The sequence below is a fragment of the Sinocyclocheilus grahami genome, unplaced genomic scaffold (assembly GCF_001515645.1).
Source record: "Sinocyclocheilus grahami isolate Dianchi unplaced genomic scaffold, SAMN03320097.WGS_v1.1 scaffold2031.1, whole genome shotgun sequence".
Lineage (NCBI taxonomy): Eukaryota > Metazoa > Chordata > Actinopteri > Cypriniformes > Cyprinidae > Sinocyclocheilus > Sinocyclocheilus grahami.
In genome coordinates, this window is record NW_015507210.1 from 8,385 (window position 1) to 29,424 (window position 21,040).

At 39.0% G+C, this 21,040-nt stretch overlaps 1 protein-coding gene across 1 annotated transcript in view; it reads left to right on the top strand.

Annotated features, from left to right (window-relative positions):
- LOC107573778 (cyclin-dependent kinase 16) overlaps positions 1-21,040 on the top strand; it is a 65,017-nt gene that overhangs the window by 7,391 nt on the left and 36,586 nt on the right. The window contains exons 2-3 of the mRNA XM_016260226.1: positions 4,628-4,780; positions 20,058-20,182. Of these exons, the coding sequence (XP_016115712.1) occupies positions 4,651-4,780; positions 20,058-20,182 (255 nt within the window). The 5' untranslated portion in view covers positions 4,628-4,650. The remainder of the gene's footprint in view (positions 1-4,627; positions 4,781-20,057; positions 20,183-21,040) is intronic.

Below are 21,040 nucleotides of genomic sequence, written 5' to 3' on the forward strand. Positions count from 1 at the left end.
CCTTTTATTGTGGCCAGCCTAAGGCACACCTGTGCAATAATCATGCTGTCTAATTAGCATCTTGATATGCCACACCTGTGAGGTGGATGGATTATCTCGGCAAAGGAGAAGCGCTCACTAACACAGATTTAATATATCTTAATATATCTTTAATATTTGAGAGAAATAGGCCTTTTGTGTACATAGAAAAAGTCTTAGATCTTTGAGTTCAGCTCATGAAAAATGGGGGCAAAAACAAAAGTGTTGCATTTATAATTTTATTCAGTATATATATATATATATGCACCGATTTTTATTATTTTTTTGGCCGATTCCGATTTTGGATTTTTTTTGTAAGTGTGACCTGCCAATACAGATTTTAGCAGATTCCGATTTTCTTTCTAAGAACTATAATTGACAGCATATACAAACAAAAATCTACTTTTTTGTTTTCAATGCAAAAAAATAAATACAAATAAATTATATATATATATATTTATGCACTAAAAGAAATGATTAAACATTACAATTTCCCCCAATCTGGACTAGGTTTCAGATGTTCTCTCACTTAAACATCTCTCTAAATAAAGTGCTCTGTGACTGGAAAGAGGTAGAAATAACAATTAACTGAAAATTAGTTGCTGTATATAACAAAACAAATGCCATTTCATACTGTTTATAAATGGTATTTTTTTTCCCTAACAGTATTAAATGTGTCATCTTTCAAATCAAATTCTTACATTGTTTCAATTAATTCAGTTACAATAATAAGAAACTGTAGAGTTGTTATCATTCAAATGCAGAGGAAACAGAAGCTGCATCTGAAGTGGCATTAGATGTTTACAGTCTGTTTGATGAAGTTGAGAGGTGCCATAAACGCATTTACACAGCAAAATTGCAAATGCATAAATAATGTTATAATATTGTGTTAAATATCTTTGAACATACAAATAAGTCAAGTCAAGTCAAGTCACCTTTATTTATATAGCGCTTTTAACAATACAGATTGTGACATAAGAAATGTTGAGAAAAAAATGCAATGATACTTTTAAACATGAAACCAAACCACCAGTAGGTTTTAATGAGTGAGTCATTTAGTCATTCATTCATTCAACCGATTTGTTCAAATGGCTAATTCATTTAGAAACGAGGCAAGTAACAAGGCAAGTCTTTACGAATTGGTTATGAATCATTGACTCACTTGATTCGTTCAAAAACGTGGATTTATTAAGTAATGAAACCCCACTGTGTGTTGCTCGGAGACTAGGGATGGGTACCGAGAACGGTATTTTTTTGGACCGGTACGTAATCGGGTCAATACTGGACTACCAATAAGCTTCAGGACAAACGATAATGTTATCGATACTTGCGTTGTTTTATCTCCATATATTTAACAACGAATTAGAAGCTGTTGCTTGTCATTTTCCTTCACTGACTGATGTGACCGACGTTTGCACGACGTGTGTGTGATGTCCATGCACATGTGCGGTGTGTGTTTGCATCAGTCCATGATCCTGACATAAACATGCTGCTGCTTGTCATTAAAGGGATAGTTCACCCAAAATTTAAAATTCTGTCATTATTTACTCAGTCATGTTGTACCAAACATGTATTATTTTTTATTTCTTCTTGTGTAACACATAAAAAGTTATTTTGAAGAATGTGGGACTAGCAACTTTTTGGTTTCCCACATTCTTCAAAATAACAGAAGAAACTCATTCAGGTTTAAAACAACTTGAGAGTGAGTAAATGATGACACAATTTTCATTTTTGGATGAACTATTCCTTTAATGTTAATAAAATAAAATGGGAAAAATAACTTGCTGCTCTTGACTGAAGAACTTTAATACAGTTGCTAAAGTTCATCAGTAATAAAATAACTTTTTCAAATTTTCATCAACTTTTCACTTCATATCTTTTTGCACCAAATAGTATCGATAACAATATCGATAAAATGTAAACGATACCCATCCCTATCGGGGAGACACAACAATTCTGCTTTGGCTTTGATTGGAACAATTTTAATCAGCGAAATTGAGCAAAAACAGTCAATATTGTGTCAATTTTTGTTATAGCAATTTACTGACACAGTACATAGTAAGAAGTATTAATAAAATGTCATATTATACTGATGAAAATAGAGTTGTGGTGCCAAGTACTGGCTGTAGTGTAAATGCTTATGTAGTTATTGCAGTTAGCCTCAGTGCAACAGTCTTTCTCCTTAAGGTGGATGGTGTTAGGGAATAGTTTGTGGAAAGAAACTATTGCACAATCTTTTTGTGATGATCTGTATGGTATGGAACTTATTGTGGGATGGGAGAAGAGCAAAGAGTTTGTGGGAGGACTGGGTGGGATATTTTGTGATGCTGCGGGCCTTGTACACACAGCGTGTTTGATAAATGTCTGAAATGGTTGGGAGAGAAGTTCCAGTAATTCTCTCTGCAGTTCTTACAATGCATAGCAGGGCCTTGCGAAGCATTCCAGCTGCCAAACCAAACAGTGATGCATGAAGTTAATATGCTCTCAATGGTTCCTCTGTAAAACATGGTCTGAATGGAAGAAGGCTTGCCCTTCTTAGCCGCTGCAAAAAGTGGAGACATTTCTGTGCTTTCTTGGCCAGTGAAGTGGTACTGAGGGACCAAGTTAGATTGTCTGTGATGTGCAGACCCAGAACTTTGTTGCACCTGACTGTCTCTATAGGAGACACATTGATGTGCAGTGGAAGGTCGATGCTGTGGGACTTCCTGAAATCAATGGATTATTTATTTTGTTTTGTCAACATTCAAGAGACAGATTGTTGTTCAGGATACAGTTACGAAGGGAGGTGCTGATGTCGAATGAGCTCAGTTTCTCTGTGAGGTTCTGAGGATTGATTGTGTTTAATGCTGAACTAAAGTCTATGAACAGCATTCTGACATAACTGTCCCTCTCCAGGTGTGAAAAGGACAGGTGAAGGGCAAAGAACATGGTAGCGTCAGAAGAGCGGTTGGGTCGGTATGCAAATTGGAGAGAGTCCAGAGAGGTGGTCAGCGTGGACAGTGTGTCTCTCATTATTAGCCTCTTGAAACACTGCATAATTATTGGTGTGAGTGCCACAGGGCACTAGACATTGATGTAGGTCACAGTGAACTTTTCTGGAACCTGTATGATGGTGGTGGATTTGAAGCAGACGGGAATGACAGCCAAGCTCAGGGTAGGGCTGTCAAAATGGCTGAAAAACGAAATTCAAATTTTTTACTTAAATATGATCAAAATTCGAATTATATTCACATTAAAAATGCATAATTTTAGTTAGAGTTAAGAAAAGCTTTTGGCTTCTCTCCTGAGGCCACAAGAGGGCGCATCGAGCAAAATATTACTAATGCACGTTTATTCAAAGCATAAGATGACATGACTATCTGTGAAAAAAAGTGCATAATGTTTAAAATAATGTTTATAAACCAATTATAATTAAGTTGCTTAAACAACTATAAACAAAACAGCATGTATGCAAACATGAGTTGAGTCGTCACCAATAGCCTCGTGGGCAGCGCGTCGACATGTAGCGCCATTGTGCTTTGGGCGTCCCGTGTTTGAGTCCCGGCTCGAGCTTTCCTGATCCCATCCCCCCTTTCTCTCCCACTTTGCTTCCTGTCTCACTACTATCCTATCAATAAAAGGCAAAAAAGCCAAAAATAAATCTTTAAAAAAAACAAGTTGCAGTGGGATGGGGAAAAAACCCGCCATAAATTCTCGAGATATGTTTTTTCAAAGTTGAACTTGCATTAATTTTACATGGCTTTCTAAACATGCAGCTTCTTTTGTGTGAGACGCGAGTGCAACTGTGATAGATGTCCCTCTAGAAAATGCGCGAAATATGCGTTCTGAGTGAACGGCTTGGTTTCAATTTTGACGTAAACAAGATCTTCTCCACATTGATGTTCTCTTTTCACGCAATATTTGTAATTAACAATGCTACAATCTAGTGGCTTCAACTGGATAGGCTAACAAAAACAATAAAATGCAATGACACTTACATTGTCATCGTATCTCGTGCGCCGCTGATAAGGCTGCCTCCTTAACGCACACCTAAAATTCGTATGCAACGTTTTTGCATTCGAATGTGGATTTTTATTTTAAATTCGACAAATATTCTAAATTCGAAAAAAAAAAATTTGACAGCCCTAGCTCAGGGAGTTGCTAAATAATTTTTTTAGAACATCAACCCATTAATCTGCACATTGTCTCAGCACACTGACAGGATCTTGAGGCCATGACTTCACACTGTGTGGACATGATATAAAGATGCCATTATGTTGACAAAGCCTTGTGGCCTTAAAATTATATCTTAGAGCCACAACGTATTGCATTGTGACACAGCAAAACTTCAAACATCAAAAAAATCAAATATGTCCCTTGAAGCTACAGTTCTGCTAAAACACAAATGGTCTTTGCACTTTGCTTGATTTCACAAACACGCTTATGTCTAAGATTTAGCATGTGTTTGCTTAGAAATCCCAAACCTCTTTAGCCCTGCTCAGTGACATTACATGTATGATTTTTTTGCATAGTACTGCATTTAAATTCTCATAAAATAGCACAGCATGATGTTCTATAAGATGCAGCTATTGAATGTGCATATGTGACCTGAACCCAAAGTATCCTTTAGGTTGCGGGCAGAGTGAAGTTCTGATGGACCGCATGAAGATAATGAAAAAGCGCCTGTCCATGAGCTTGCAAAGTGTACGGCGTGTGGACGAGAGTCTCTCAGAGCTTCCTGAACATACCGGACTGGATGAGCTTCCCTTGTCACGAGACAGTGGTGAGAAAAAAGTTTTACAGAAACTATGCATACAAACACATTCACACACTCATTTAAAGGAAGCATTTGTACACTGAATATTGTTCACACAGATGCATGAATGCTCTCAGAAAAGATGTGTTAAAAAGGACACAAAGTGTGTTGAATTCTTACAGTTTTAGGACAACACTTGTTAATTTGGGCACATTCACCGTGTTAATGATTTTGCAAATATAGCAATAAAAACCAGCAGTAAATAAGTAAATATCCAACACTGGACAAAACTGTTCTTTTTCTATTTCATTATTAGGCATCATTAGGCAACATGGTGGCATATAACACCACCTTCTTATTATTTACTTATTTCAAAAATGTGTATCTTGGATTGATGTAGATCTGGTCATCCAAAAAAACTGAATATCACAGGGTTGGGAATCTGACACACCAAAAGGAATGTTTACAATGTTTACCATCCCGTACAAAAACCACCACAATATTTTAGCCCACTTTTGGGAATAAATGAACAACTTCTCCAAAGATCGGTTCCTATTTAGGACTAGATGACAACCTCAGAATGCTCCCTATTCTGTATGTGTGTTCACCTTCACTGACTGCATTTGACATGTGGAGCTCAGTTCTCCACTTTGGACAATATTGAATTGGACAGTATTTTCACTACAGTATATTCGTCTCATTAGGCATAGCTCAACTTAAACATCTCAGCCTAGCTATACTAAATACCTGACTGTCATCTTCCTTAGCATTCTGTGTCTTCTTCTTCTTTAATAAATATTTTAACAAATTTATCTGAAAATGCAATCAAATATATTTTAATGCATACCCTAGTAGCTAATAATTGTACAGATATTTATTTAAACAGTCCTTATGATTCACTGAGGTAGTTACCTAACTGATAATAAATGATCAATTAGCGCTCTTCATGCCCCCTAAACTTTAAAAGGGATAACGTTACCTGATTTCAAGCTGGAAATAGCATACCGTTAATCCTTTATGTATGTTAACGTAAAGGATCTGCAAAGTTGAAAGTGCACAATAAATAAAGTTATTTTCTCACAAAAGAAAGAACAGACTCTGAACAGCTGAAACGAGTCGTCAGTAATTCGATTCCCACTTCTGTGAAGGCTACACATTACAGGGTAACACATTTGCACAATACCCGTCTATGTTGAACGTTGGCCCTCCGCAAACAGCTTGACAACACCCTCAAACACTGCAGCTTGTTTGTGTGGTTACCATCATGTCGAGAAGATGCTGTGTCCTACGCTGTGAAAGTAAATTTGTTCTATTTACACTTGCGAAAGATGAGGCTTCAGAGAATTGAAGCTTCTTGTTAATGTATGCACGCTCCGTCTTGCAAGAAGCTGATTGGAAGATTGCGCCATAGGTTGGACGTATGCCACGGATCAAAACCCCACTGCAAGGCAGATTCATTTGCTTCTCGCTGTTTACTCTCTCGAGTGAAGGCTTTTGCCACTTGCTCTCCCGAACGCAGGCTCTTTGCCACTTGCTTTCTCGAGCAAGGCTTTGTCGCCGTGTGGAGAGCACTCTAATTTGTGCTCACAAGCTGAACCATCAGGCGATCGACCATCTAAGAACTCAACTACTCCGTTGAAGCTTCGTAACTCTGCAGAATGCAAAGTCTTGCTAAAGCCGACTCTCTCAGAAGAACCAGAGGCTCCTCTGTAACCCGGCAACCAACCAATCCAACGAGGGCTTCCCCAAAAGGATGTCACCCAAACGTCAGATCAACAGCCAATCAGCAAAGGAATTCCCAGAAACCACGTCAGCCAGACGCCCGACCAGCAACCAATCAAAAGCCGGGACTCCCTCAGGCAACGAGGAAAACTCTCCGCTTCTCAGATTTCAGCAAACGCAAGTACAAACAAATCTTACATCTGCTGAAATGGGTGCTGAACTGGTGAATTGAGTTAAGCAGTAAAGATAAGAAAATCTCTGCTTTGTGAATTCTCTCAGGCTGAATTTAAAACCACTCATGGAAACGAGTGTTAGAACCAAGAAAACTTCATGCAACTCCGTTAACTAATTTCCTTCATTCTTCTGAACTGTATATGTGTGTGTATGTGTGTTTTAGCTTAGTTTTAATGTAATCTATAATAACTAATAAATTCTTGTTTTCATTTATAAAGAAGCAATGTCTGGTGTCGTGACATTTTAAAGTGAAACCTTGCCAAGATCATTGCTACCTAGCTCGTAGCTTACTTATCAAAGAACGTATTGGAACGTCCGTGGCCAGGGAAATACAAATATTCAAATTGTTCAAATATACTGAGGTCAACGGCTCGCTGGATGACCGTTAATTTAAAGTGTAAACTATCATATTGGAATTCAGTTTTAATCAGGTGGACCTCGAATTTTCAGATTCGATTCCTCTCAAAACCTGAGCTAGAAATAAAATTAATGATTAATTCCCTTATCGAATTTAAATGAGTTAAATTCCTTACAACTGCTTCTCTAATCTCGGGGAGTTCAATGAGGGATTCACAAACGCTTGCTCTTGAAAGCTGGCTCAGAACCTAGTTTATTTGGACCACCTGGCTCCACTGAATCACAGCCTGTAAGTATAATAAATAATAGATATTTATCATTTTTATCGGGAGTTCAAAATACAGAACTATGGCAATGGGCTTATCATTTCTGACATGCGCTGTACACGGTCGACCAATCACAACAGACCGGGCCATCTGACCAATCAGCAGAGTAGACTCAGGGAAAGGAGGGGTTTAGAGAGACTGAATCTTAGAACTGCTTTCAACTAATCATTTGATAATCGCTGGGAAACAAGGTGATGTTAAATGCATGTTTTGAGAAAACGAAAGTGTTTTTTGACCTTGCATGCATGTAAACCTATTGTAAGAGACTCCTAAAACAATATTAGGAACCTTAAAAATGGCATAATAGGGGCACTTTAAATAATAATATATTGGCTCTGTCATGGACAGAATCATACAACAAAGAGGATGGACAAAGTGTAGATATTTGCTAAAAGTGACGGGTTTACATTTATTTTACAAAACGCATAATACCAGTTATCTGATCAGTTTAGTAGCCTATGTGATGTAAACACACATAAGACTGGCTAGAAATATTAGCCCAACTAGCTTCAGAAGAGGCAGATTACCTCATCAACCTAACTTGGTTAATATATTGTAAGATGATACAATGTCCAGCCAAGATGTTTTATCTGTGTAAAACACTGCAATAAAACCAGACAAGACAAACGCAGAGTGGGCATGTAACCCAGTATTGTTAAATGTGCGCATAAATAAATAAACTTAATGTTAGCTGTAACTCTGGTGGTCCTCAATCAGTCACTATGAATGAATGAGGCATTTTTATATAGCGCTTTATTGTGTATTTCTGTACACCCAAAGCACTTTACTATAATTTGAGGGCGTTTCTCCTCAAACACCACCAGTGTGTAGCATCCACTTGGATGATGCAACGGCAGCCACAGTACAACGGCACCAGTGCGCTCACCACACACCAGCTACAGGTGGAGAGGAGAGAGAGAGCCAATTCAGTGGATGGGGATTATTAGGAGGCCATGATTGACAAAGGCCAGTGGAGGGAATTTGGCCAGGACCCCTACTCTTTACCAGAAGTGCCACAGGATTTTTAGTGACCACAGAGAGTCAGGACCTCGGTTTAACGTCTCATCCGAAGGATGGTGCTTTTTACAGTTTTGTGTTCGCATCACTATACTGGGGTATTAGCACCCACGCAGACCACAGGGTGAGCACCCCCTGCTGGCTTCACTAACACCTCTTCCAGCAGCAACCTAGTTTTCCCAGGAGGTCTCCCATCCAGGTACTGACCAGCTCAACCCTGCTTAGCTTCAGTGGGCAACCAGTTTTGGGCTGCAGGGTGATAGTGCAGTGTTTCCCAAACTTTTTTCTGTTGTGGCAGTTTTGATAAGTAAAAAATCCCATGGTACACCACTAAGCACTGATATATAGCCAAAAAAAAAAAAAAGATAGAAAAGGATTTTTATTTATTTATTTTTTTATATAGTGAGTTGGTATTTTGGCTTTATATATGATCAGACACTTGCTCTTAACATTTTATGAAAATCGTGCTCAAATGGACTTATGAGGTTTTTGACCAACGAACGATGGCAATGTGTGTTTTGTCTGTCATTAGAACAGCCGTATCTGAAGCAGTAAGTGCATCACATTACATTTTCATCAACATAAAGTTTATTGTAGCTATATGGGAGCTCAGATTTTCTTTTTGTTTAATACATTTGGCCAGAATCTCATGATATAAAAGATGAACCGCTATGCACAGGATATTTAAAGGTACAAAGTATATTTGCTACACCTTGACGGCAAATGCTATCTCTTCTACCCTCTTCAAACATGCATAAAACATTTATAGCCTTTTAAATTAAAAGCCTTTATAGACATAATGTTTCTTGAGCAAAGACAAGACACTTTTGCACCTTTCAAAACTCGGACTGTATCATTCACCCACTCTGCTCCCTGGTTTACTCCTGACCTCCGTCAGCTAAAAACTAGAGGACGGTGCTTGGAACGCTTTTATAAACAAACTGGTCTTATGGTACATCGAGAGCTGTATAAAGAGCATGTTCTTCTTTATAAAGATTCTCTTTCTGCTGCCAAATATGATTTTCATCCACATCTAATTGAGTCTAGAGGTAGTAATACTAAAGCTTTGTTCTCCACTGTAAATCGTATTCTGAATACCTGACAGCCAGCATCCACTTGGATGATGCAACGGCAGCCACAGTACAACGGCACCAGTGCGCTCACCACACACCAGCTACAGGTGGAGAGGAGAGAGAGAGCCAATTCAGTGGATGGGGATTATTAGGAGGCCATGATTGACAAAGGCCAGTGGAGGGAATTTGGCCAGGACCCCTACTCTTTACCAGAAGTGCCACAGGATTTTTAGTGACCACAGAGAGTCAGGACCTCGGTTTAACGTCTCATCCGAAGGATGGTGCTTTTTACAGTTTTGTGTTCGCATCACTATACTGGGGTATTAGCACCCACGCAGACCACAGGGTGAGCACCCCCTGCTGGCTTCACTAACACCTCTTCCAGCAGCAACCTAGTTTTCCCAGGAGGTCTCCCATCCAGGTACTGACCAGCTCAACCCTGCTTAGCTTCAGTGGGCAACCAGTTTTGGGCTGCAGGGTGATAGTGCAGTGTTTCCCAAACTTTTTTCTGTTGTGGCAGTTTTGATAAGTAAAAAATCCCATGGTACACCACTAAGCACTGATATATAGCCAAAAAAAAAAAAAAGATAGAAAAGGATTTTTATTTATTTATTTTTTTATATAGTGAGTTGGTATTTTGGCTTTATATATGATCAGACACTTGCTCTTAACATTTTATGAAAATCGTGCTCAAATGGACTTATGAGGTTTTTGACCAACGAACGATGGCAATGTGTGTTTTGTCTGTCATTAGAACAGCCGTATCTGAAGCAGTAAGTGCATCACATTACATTTTCATCAACATAAAGTTTATTGTAGCTATATGGGAGCTCAGATTTTCTTTTTGTTTAATACATTTGGCCAGAATCTCATGATATAAAAGATGAACCGCTATGCACAGGATATTTAAAGGTACAAAGTATATTTGCTACACCTTGACGGCAAATGCTATCTCTTCTACCCTCTTCAAACATGCATAAAACATTTATAGCCTTTTAAATTAAAAGCCTTTATAGACATAATGTTTCTTGAGCAAAGACAAGACACTTTTGCACCTTTCAAAACTCGGACTGTATCATTCACCCACTCTGCTCCCTGGTTTACTCCTGACCTCCGTCAGCTAAAAACTAGAGGACGGTGCTTGGAACGCTTTTATAAACAAACTGGTCTTATGGTACATCGAGAGCTGTATAAAGAGCATGTTCTTCTTTATAAAGATTCTCTTTCTGCTGCCAAATATGATTTTCATCCACATCTAATTGAGTCTAGAGGTAGTAATACTAAAGCTTTGTTCTCCACTGTAAATCGTATTCTGAATACCTGACAGCCTTCCTGCACATCTGTTCTGCATTGCTCAATGTGATGAATTTATGCCTTTTTTAGTGACAAAATAGGTGCTATCCATCAACAGTTGGGCTTCTCGCTAAACCCATATTGTAATTCATTATACAGTGTTTCAACGGATTTCCCTCTTATTTTTCTTTCTTCTTTTACCTTGCCATCTGAATTAGAAATCTTATTTACAAATCTAATTCTTCCACATGTTTATCTGATCCCATACCAACTCATTTGGTAAAAGCCGGTCTTCCTTCTTTCTCCTCTTGTAACTTATATTATTCATACCTCCCTTACCGCCGGCATTGTTCTATTATCTTTTAAAATTGCTGCTATAACCCCAATTCTTAAGAAACCTGGTGCAGACCCTAACAATTTAGATAAATTCCTTCCCATCTCAAATCTTCCTTTTATTTCCAAAATTCTTGAAAAAGCAGTTGCAGCACAGGTCCATGCTCACCTTAGTTATAATAATTTATATGAGTGTTTTCAGTCAGGATTTTGTTCTAAGCATAGTATGGAAACCGCCTTGGTGAGAGTAACTAATGATCTGTTAATGGCTGCTGATGGCGGGTCCTTATCTATTCTTGTTCTGCTTGATTTGAGTGCAGCTTTTGACACTATTTCACAGAATATTTTGTTGAACCATTTATGTGCTATTGGTATCTCTGGTATTCCTCTCGCCTGGTTCACTTCATACCTTTCCAACCTTTTTCAGTTAGCTGTGGCGTCCCCCAAGGTTCTGTCCTAGGTCCTCTATTGTTCCTAATTTATATTCTCCCACTTGGTAATATCTTTATATATATTTAATATCTATATTTTAAGGTGTCCTTGTTACAGTGTAATTATACGTTTAAGTACTGAGTAATATTAATTAACTACATGTATTTACTATATGGTTAAGGTTTGGCTTAGAGTTACTTGCATGTAATTATGCATAATTAATTGTTATTATAATAGTAAGTACATGTAACCTGTAACAAGAACACTTTAAAATAAAGTGTTACCATCTTTTCTAATTTTGGTATTAAATTTTACTGTTACACTGATGATACATAACTTTATGTATCAACTAAGCATGACTCCATTATTCCACCTGTCTGTCTTACTGTCTTCACGAAATACAAATTTGGTTCTCTGCCAAATTTCTTAAACTTAATGGCAGTAAGACTGAGGTACTCCTTATAGGCACTAACTCAATTCTTTCTAGGTCCTGCAGTTTTTGTTTATCCATTGAGGGTTCCTCCATTTCTCCTTCTCGCCAGGTTAGGAACTTGGAGTTCATCTTTGACAGCACTCTTTCATTTGAAGCCCATATTAATAGTATAACCTGGTCTTGCTACTTTCATCTTCGTAATATTCCTCGCCTCCGTTCATCTCTCATCCTGCATAGTACTGGCATTCTTGTTCATTCGCTTGTCACCTCTCGCATCGACTACTGTAACTCTGGTTTACCACACAAGCTTCTCCATAAGCTCCAACTGATTCAGGATTCTGCCGCTCGTATCATAACCCGGACTTTATCTATACAACACATTACTCCATCTCTTCAACAGCTTCATTGGCTTCCCATCAAACTCTGTGTGATGGGAACCTGAGGAGAGTACAGGTTGCCATATATGGGCTAATGGGGGCTTCCCTTGAAGGAGAAAGGACTATGGAGCAGAGGAAAGGCATTTTGTGCTAAGGAACTTTAATGTGGATGATGGCCTCATCTACCTTGCCATGAAAGAGGAAGCCATCAAGCTTCTTAAAAGGATAATTTGTATCACTCAGCCTAAAAAATAGGCTGGGCTACACCACGGGAACACCCAAGTGCACTTTCTTTCCCTCCAAAAGGTCTGTATTACTAACACACAGGGGGGAAACTAACTGAGACCCAAAGTAGAATAATCAACGCCAAAGTGTATTATACAATTTCAAGAAAAAACAAACACCATATTCAAAAATATACAAGGGTGTATGTGTGTGAATGGGTGTTCTTCAAAAGTCCAGCCCTTATTCCTTTCCCGTTCACCCTTACAGGAATGACCAGGAGGTAGGTCCTTGGATGGGATTGTGCGATGGTGACCCCAGCCAGACTTCTGTTAGAGCTTCTCTCTGCTGCTTTTCTGGGATTCTTTTCTTTGTCATTCTGTGTACCGACCTTCAGCCAGTAATCTTTAGCACCCATGCAGTCTTTTTCCACCAGCGACCCAACCTTCACCAACTGCTCCACGCTGCTCACTGTTCCCCTCAGGCATCCAGCAACCCTGGGGTTAATGTTATTAAGGATGCGGCTCACCAGTTCCTCCTCTGAGATCCCCGGCTTCCACTTCAAGCAGAGGTCCATGTAGTCGTAGGCAAAGTCCCTCAGGCGTTGTTTTGGCTGTTGGACCATTGTCTTCAACTTCTCCTCCACTTCTAAGAGGTAGTCATCCGACAGAAAAGCAGCCATAAAAGCCTTTTTGAAGGACTCCCAGTCTATGACCTTTGCCTTCTCTGCCTTCCACCAGCTCTGTGCGGGTCCTTTCAGGACCGTACTTAGAGTTCCAATGAGCTCGGCGCTGGGAAGGGGCCTGATCTCCAAGAAGTTCTCACACTGTTCTATGAAGTTGAGCACATCCGCTGTTTCACAGGAGTCACCGAAGGAGGAGAACTCTAGCCGGATGGGAGGCCTGACACAGTATGAGGACGATGCAGCCATCACTGAGTAGGTGTGGCCACTAGGTGGATGAGACTGCACATGGGAAGGAATATCATATGTAACACTGAGTGACTTTTGTGCTGGTGTTTTAGATCTATATAGCGGAGCTGGGGGCTGTGGACAGTGGTCAGAGGAAATATATGAGTTAGATGGTGTATAGGCCTGCAACCCAGAGTGGGAGTGCTAGTGAATCTCAACTTTCTCATTTGATTCTCCCATTTAGCATCTCTCCTGAGGAAACAGTTGGTGACGGCCTTCTCTAACTTTCCTAGGGACTGCTGAAAATTGTCCTCCAAATCTGCCAAGCTAGCATCCACAGCCTCCCTGAAACTTTGTTCCCTATTTAATGAACTGTCTATTGATTGTTTGAAGTTGTGTTCCAATGTTTGAACTTTTTGACTAAGGGCCAATAAATCCACTTTAAACTGTGACATGTCAGCCTGCATTGCTTGTATCACACCAGCATTCAACATACAACTTCCTTCATCATCATCATCAGTTTGTTCAGTGTCAGAGATATACAGTGAGCTAATCTTAGATGATATTTCTGCCGCTGGACTGCGTCTTGTTACAAAAGGACCAGCTGAAAAATCATCTGTCTGTTCATTCTCAGTAATGCTTTGGTCATTTATAGGCGTAACAGGGTTATCAGTATTTACAGCAGGTGCTTCCTCCACAACATCTGTATTTATAACATCCATTTTGATTGTGTCTTAAAAGCAAACAAACCATGCAACAAAAATAACACAAGGTTCCCCGTACGGGCCACCAATATGTAACACTCGGCTTAAAAAATAGGCTTGGGTAACACCCAAGTGTGCTTTCTTTCCCTCCAAAAGGTCGGTATTACTAACACACAGGGGGAAAAAACTAACTGAGACCTGAAGTAGAATAATCAACGCCAAAGTGTATTATATAATTTCAAGAAAAAACAAACACTATATACAAAAATATACAAGGGTGTATGTGTGTGTATGGGTGTTCTTCAAAAGTCCGATCTAGTCCAATGTGTGTGTTTGAGTTTTTATTGGCCTCACGGGGATGAGTCAGAGTCCGAGAGCACAAAGTGGAACAGTGCTGTCCTGTGATGAACCCCAAGGCGAAATAATCAGATTTGCACAATTTTATTTCCACAAGGCGAGTATCCAAAAAATCACATTATAAAACAGCAAAAAAGGAAAAAAAAATTGTTCACAGTAATCCAATAGGAGCAATAATAGCATTGTTTTTTGAACGCCAGTCAGAGGACGCCTTTATAGGTTCGTGTGGATCAGCTGATTCCATTGACGTCATGGTGATTCCCTGGCGCATACTGTCAGAACTCTCGCGAGTAAAACCAGGATCAACTACACTTAACAGGGCAACAGAAACCTAGGGGAAAATAATTATACAAAGGCAGCTGACACTACACAAATAGCTTGACAGTCTGACTTATAAATATCCCCTTTATGTGGCCATGCCTCAAATTATATACAGTATATAGACTATATATATATATATATATATATATAGATAAAATATATTGAAATAAATTAGATTAACTATTGTTGGGTTACCAACGGGTACAGGGCAATAATTAGTGTATACAATTAAACAACTACATAATTCCTTAAAAAGAATAATATACAGAATTGAATAGCAAGTGCTATAAAATTGTATGAACTGTTAATACATAAATACATACAAAAAAATAAATAAAAATAAAATAATAATAATAAAATTATAGGGTCCTAGAAATGCGATCCTGAAACTGCAACCTCCGGTATTGCAGGAATACCCCACTCCAATAAAACAGGCTTATTGAAAATGCACATTAATTCTCTGCCAGCAGGAGGTGCTTTCGGAACAGCAAAAATAGAACTGTTTCCCTGGTAACAGCAGAACACAAAGCAGTGCAGCACTGGACTTACATACAGTTACGAAACATACAGCGCTCATGTTTATTTTATAAAATCGTGGCCTTTTGAAGTTTAATCGTCACATCAAGCCATATCGCGATTCTGGACTTTCCGTTTCCAAATTTAAGACCTGCGTGTGTATCACCAAGGACTTGAATGAACCTGATGCGTAAAGTTTCTTTATAACAAACAAAACATAGGCTACTGGAGATATGCTTATGAATTGTTTTATTAAAAAACCCTGGATTTTTATGAAAACATGGAAAAACCTGAATTAGCATGGTTTATTTTGCATGCAGATCATATTTTAAGTAAATTGAAATCAAGCAGTTTATAAGACGGGCTTATTCTTTCTTTATACATGACATGTAGAACATATCCTCATTTGTGCATCAGTGTCTGTAATGTGTGCTGTAGGTGCGAAACTTTTAGGAATCTTATCTAAGTTGTTGTCTAGTCAATACTGGTCCGCGAATGAAACTGTGACCACTAACACCATTAACTTAAGTAAATGAAAGGCAATAATCAGCTATATGCATTCACACAAATACATTTTTATTTGAATGTTTCAATATGTGTTGACAAATTATTTTATATGAATATTTCATTCATACAACATGGCACTGAGTTGATAGAAAAGATATGCACAGTGACAGCATTGCTTGATGTCAGGAACCAATGAATTGGCTTATTGAACTGGTTCAATGAACCGAACTGTCCGAAAAGAACTGGTTCGCGGAAATGAATCTGACTTTGCATCACTAGAGAGCTGTAAGGCCAATGATTGCACCACGGTATACAATCCAATAAAAGTGTTAATACCAACCCAATAATCGGTTTCTGGAACATCCACAGAAAGTCAACTCAATCCAGTGAGATCACCTACATAGTTTTTCTGTTAGTGTCTGTCCATTTGTTTGCTATGCTGCTCCTTTATACTGGAGTATTTACTGTTTCCTGTCATGTGAGCAATTAATACCATCCATTTCTTAAAGACACACACCTAAAATGAGGGATAAAAACTTAATAAAGGGGTAAATTGGGCTAAGAAAACAAAAACCCTTTAAAACTATAATATAGATTACAAACCCGATTCCAAAAAAGTTAAGACACTGTACAAATTGTGAATAAAAACAGAATGCAATGATGTGGAAGTTTCAAATTTCATTCAGAATACAACATAGATGACATATCAAATGTTTAAACTGAGAAAATTTATAATTTTAAGGGAAAAATAAGTTGATTTTAAATTTCATGGCATCAACACATTTAAAAAAAACAAGGCCATGTTTACCACTGTGTGGCATCCCCTCTTCTTTTTATAACAGTCTGCAAATGTCTGGGGACTGAGGAGACAAGTTGCTCAAGTTTAGGAATAGGAATGTTGTCCCATTCTTGTCTAATATAAGGGCTCTAGTTGCTCAGCTGTCTTAGGTCTTCTTTGTCGCATCTTCCTCTTTATGATGCGCCAAATGTTTTCTATGGGTGAAAGATCTGGACTGCAGGCTGGCCATTTCAGTACCCGGATCCTTCTACGCAGCCATGATGTTGTAATTGATGCAGTATGTGGTCTGGCATTGTCATGTTGGAAAATGCAAGGTCTTCCCTGAAAGAGACGCCGTCTGGATGGGAGCATATGTTGTTCTAGAACTTGGATATACCTTTCAGCATTGATGGTGCCTTTCCAGATGTGTAAGCTGCCCATGCCACACGCACTCATGCAACCCCATACCATCAGAGATGCAGGCTTCTGAACTGAGCGCTGATAACAACTTGGGTTGTCCTTGTCCTCTTTAGTCCGGATGACATGGCGTCCCAGTTTTCCAAAAAGAACTTCAAATTTTGATTTGTCTGACCACAGAACAGTTTTCCACTTTGCCACAGTCCATTTTAAATGAGCCTTGGCCCAGAGAAAACGCCTGCGCTTCTGGATCATGTTTAGATATGGCTTCTTTTTTGACCTATAGAGTTTTAGCCGGCAACGGCGAATGGCACGGTGGATTGTGTTCACCGACAATGTTTTCTGGATGTATTCCTGAGCCCATGTTGTGATTTTCATTACAGTAGCATTCCTGTATGTGATGCAGTGCCGTCTAAGGGCCCGAAGATCATGGGCATCCAGTATGGTTTTCCGGCCTTGACCCTTATGCACAGAGATTGTTCCAGATTCTCTGAATCTTTGGATGATATTATGCACTGTAGATGATGATAACTTCAAACTCTTTGCAATTTTTCTCTGAGAAACTCCTTTCTGATATTGCTCCACTATTTTTTGCGCAGCATTGGGGGAATTGGTGATCCTCTGCCCATCTTGACTTCTGAGAGACACTGCCACTCTGAGAGGCTCTTTTTATACCCAATCATGTTGCCAATTGACCTAATAAGTTGCAAATTGGTCCTCCAGCTGTTCCTTATATGTACATTTAACTTTTCCGGCCTCTTATTGCTACCTGTCCCAACTTTTTTGGAATGTGTAGCTCTCATGAAATCCAAAATGAGCCAATATTTGGCATGACATTTCAAAATGTCTCACTTTCAACATTTGATATGTTATCTATATTCTATTGTGAATAAAATATAAGTTTATGAGATTTGTAAATTATTCCATTCCTTTTTTACTCACAATTTGTACAGTGTCCCAACTTTTTTGGAATTGGGTTTGTACATATCTATACAACAGTGCACAGATTAAAGGGATAGTTCACCCAAAAATTAAAATTTGCCATTAATTTACTCACCCTCAGGCCATCCAAGATGTAGGTCACATTTTTTCTTCAGCAGAACAGTAAAGATTTTTAGCTGAAACCGTGGTCCTTGGTGATTCTTAAAATGCAAGACTGCGGCTACTGTTTTTTGAGAATAAAAAAGGCATATCATGGAACACAAAATTTATATATGTGGCTCCTGTCAATTCTTCCACAGACCAATCGTTTTGCAGCTACTGTTTTTTTAGAATAAAAAAGGCATATCATGGAACACAAAATTAATATTTGTGGCTCCTGGCAATTCTTCCACAGACCAATCATTTTTCTTCATAAAACCTCAATATATCATCAGGAGCCACTGTTATGATTTCCTTTAAAGAGGTCTTAGGATGCTACATGCACTTTTACAAGTTGTTTGAACTGAAATGTGTGTTGGCTGTGTGTGTACACAACTACCCTATAATGATAAAAATCCACCCAGTGTTTTACCCCTTCGTTACCCCTTTCTTAAATCGAGCCGATCTCAGATGCCTGTCTGTATGACATCACACAGACAGGCCCCTCCCACGATAGTTTGATTGACAGTAGCGTTTCAGCACAGACTGGACTGGTGTCTTACCTTAGACCCGCCCTGAGTGAGCTGTCATCAGTCCTCCATTGTTTCACTGCCAGAGCAGATGTAGACAAGAATGACTCCTAACAAGCGATTGAGGTGTTCTGTTGTTGGATGTAATAATGAACATAGCAGTCGTCATTTACACCCGACATCTGAGCCGCTGAAGACGCAGTGGATGACATTTGTTTCTGAAGGAAATGCGCCCCCGATCTACATAAATGCGTCTATGTTCGCGCTAATCGTTCATGATCCAACCTCACCTACAGAAGAAGTGAGTATAATGTTTTGTAATGAATCTTTGCAAATCGCCTTTCCTAATAATGCTAATTAGCAAGTTTCACGATGAATGCGGCTAAAGTAAACAGTCCCTCATAGAGCAGCTCGGAAGAGAGGGGCGGGGTCAGCAGAGCTTATTAACATTTAAAGGAAAATGCTACAAAACGGCTTGCTCTGAAAAGAGCTGTTTTGGACAGAGTAAAAAAAGGTATTTTTTACACTACCATTGAGAAATTTTAACCAAACTATGTTACAGACTTTTCATTAAGACCCTAAAAAATCATATCAACTTGTGGAAAATGGGCATCCGATGACCCCTTTAAAATCAGCGGCAAAGTGCAGACTGTATTTGCCAAGGTATACATTTAGAATATATAGGGGCACAGAAAATCATTGAATTCTTTATAAAATATACTTTGTAAAACTCCCATCAGAGCCAGGGGCCTAGCTGCATTTTATTGATTTATGCCTATTTCTGCATGTAAGTCCTAAACTAGGGTGAGTAGGTCACAACTATCTAAAAGGTTCTTATAAAGTGTTCAACCCAGCTACTCAACTTTGTGATATTTCCAACAGCCTCTGTTGCTCATGTTGCCTCAAGTTGCCAACTCTCAGAAATGAATGATTTCCAGTTGCTTTGCCATTGCAACTCAATCACTGTGTGAATGTCCCTTTTTACTCCAGATCAGGGATGGGCAACTTTGGTTCTGGAGGGCCACTGTCCTGCAGAGTTTAGTTCTATCACTAATCAAAAACAATTGTATGCAATTTTCAAGCAATCTTGATGACTAAGGTTCCATTTTTCAGATGTGTTTGATTAGGGATGGAGCTAAACTCTGCAGGACATCTATTGGTAATGACGGAACTTGCTACCATAGTTGCTTTTGGGAAATGCAATGCAAATCCAGGACTGGAGTTGCCTGTCTATGCTCCAGATACCTAAACTTTTGTGTACCTAATATGTACATGGTTATGGTTTTAATTTTTTTCACATATGTGATGTGCAGTAAAATAATATTCAAGACATCAGAGTTAATAAACGTGTGTGTGTGTTTACAGGTGTAGTTCATCATAAAATGTGGTCAGATGGAGAAAGTGATCAAGCTTCAGGAACCTCTTCTGATGAAGTTCAGAGTCCTGTTAGAGTGCGTATGCGCAACCTTCAGCAGCGCATCTCTAATGAGGTAATGCATGTACAATCTCAAGTGAGTAATAAACAAACATTCCAACAGGTAGACACACAATGTTGTGCCCAAATGATAAGTTAAGTTAAGCACATGCTATAGCTCAAACAAGGTGTTCTGCTATTTTCCCTGGAGGAACTCACAGCATGCAAACCAATGGTTCCTTAGTACCAAAGGGGGTCAAATTTCTGTATATTTTTGTTGTATATATATATTTTGGAATAACTGTTTTAACGAGGAAGTTTTGAGTTCTGAAGTATACAATATGTTTTTAAAGTACAGTGACCTCTTATACGTGAAAAGATCAGGGAAAAGGTGATTTATGAATAAGAAAAAAAAGGTTATGTTTAATTTTGAACTTTCATATTAAAGGTATTATTTACTATATCATTTAAAGGGTAACATCTGTTATTTGGACAGGATGTTTAGGCCATCAGAACATCATCATCTGCAAACAGCAGCAATGCCACCCTAAGGCCCCCAAACTGGACACGCTCTGACACTTGGCTGCACCTTGAGATCCTGTCCATGAATACCACAAACAGGATCGGAGACAAGGGGCAGCCCTGACAGAATCCAACACTTACTGGGATTGGGACATACTGCTAAGAATACAGACACATCTCTTGCACTGTTTGTATAGAGTTACTCCCTCAAGACACTCCAAGAAACATGGTCATAGGGCTTCTCCAAGTCTGCAAAACATGTAGACTGGATAAGCAAACTCCCATGCCTCTTTACAGGATTCTTACTAGGGTAAAGATCTGTTCCACTGTTCTGGGACAGAATGCCTTTGCAGCACTCTGGCATAGGCTTTCCCAAGTAGGCTGAGAAGCATGAAGCCTTGATAATCGGAAA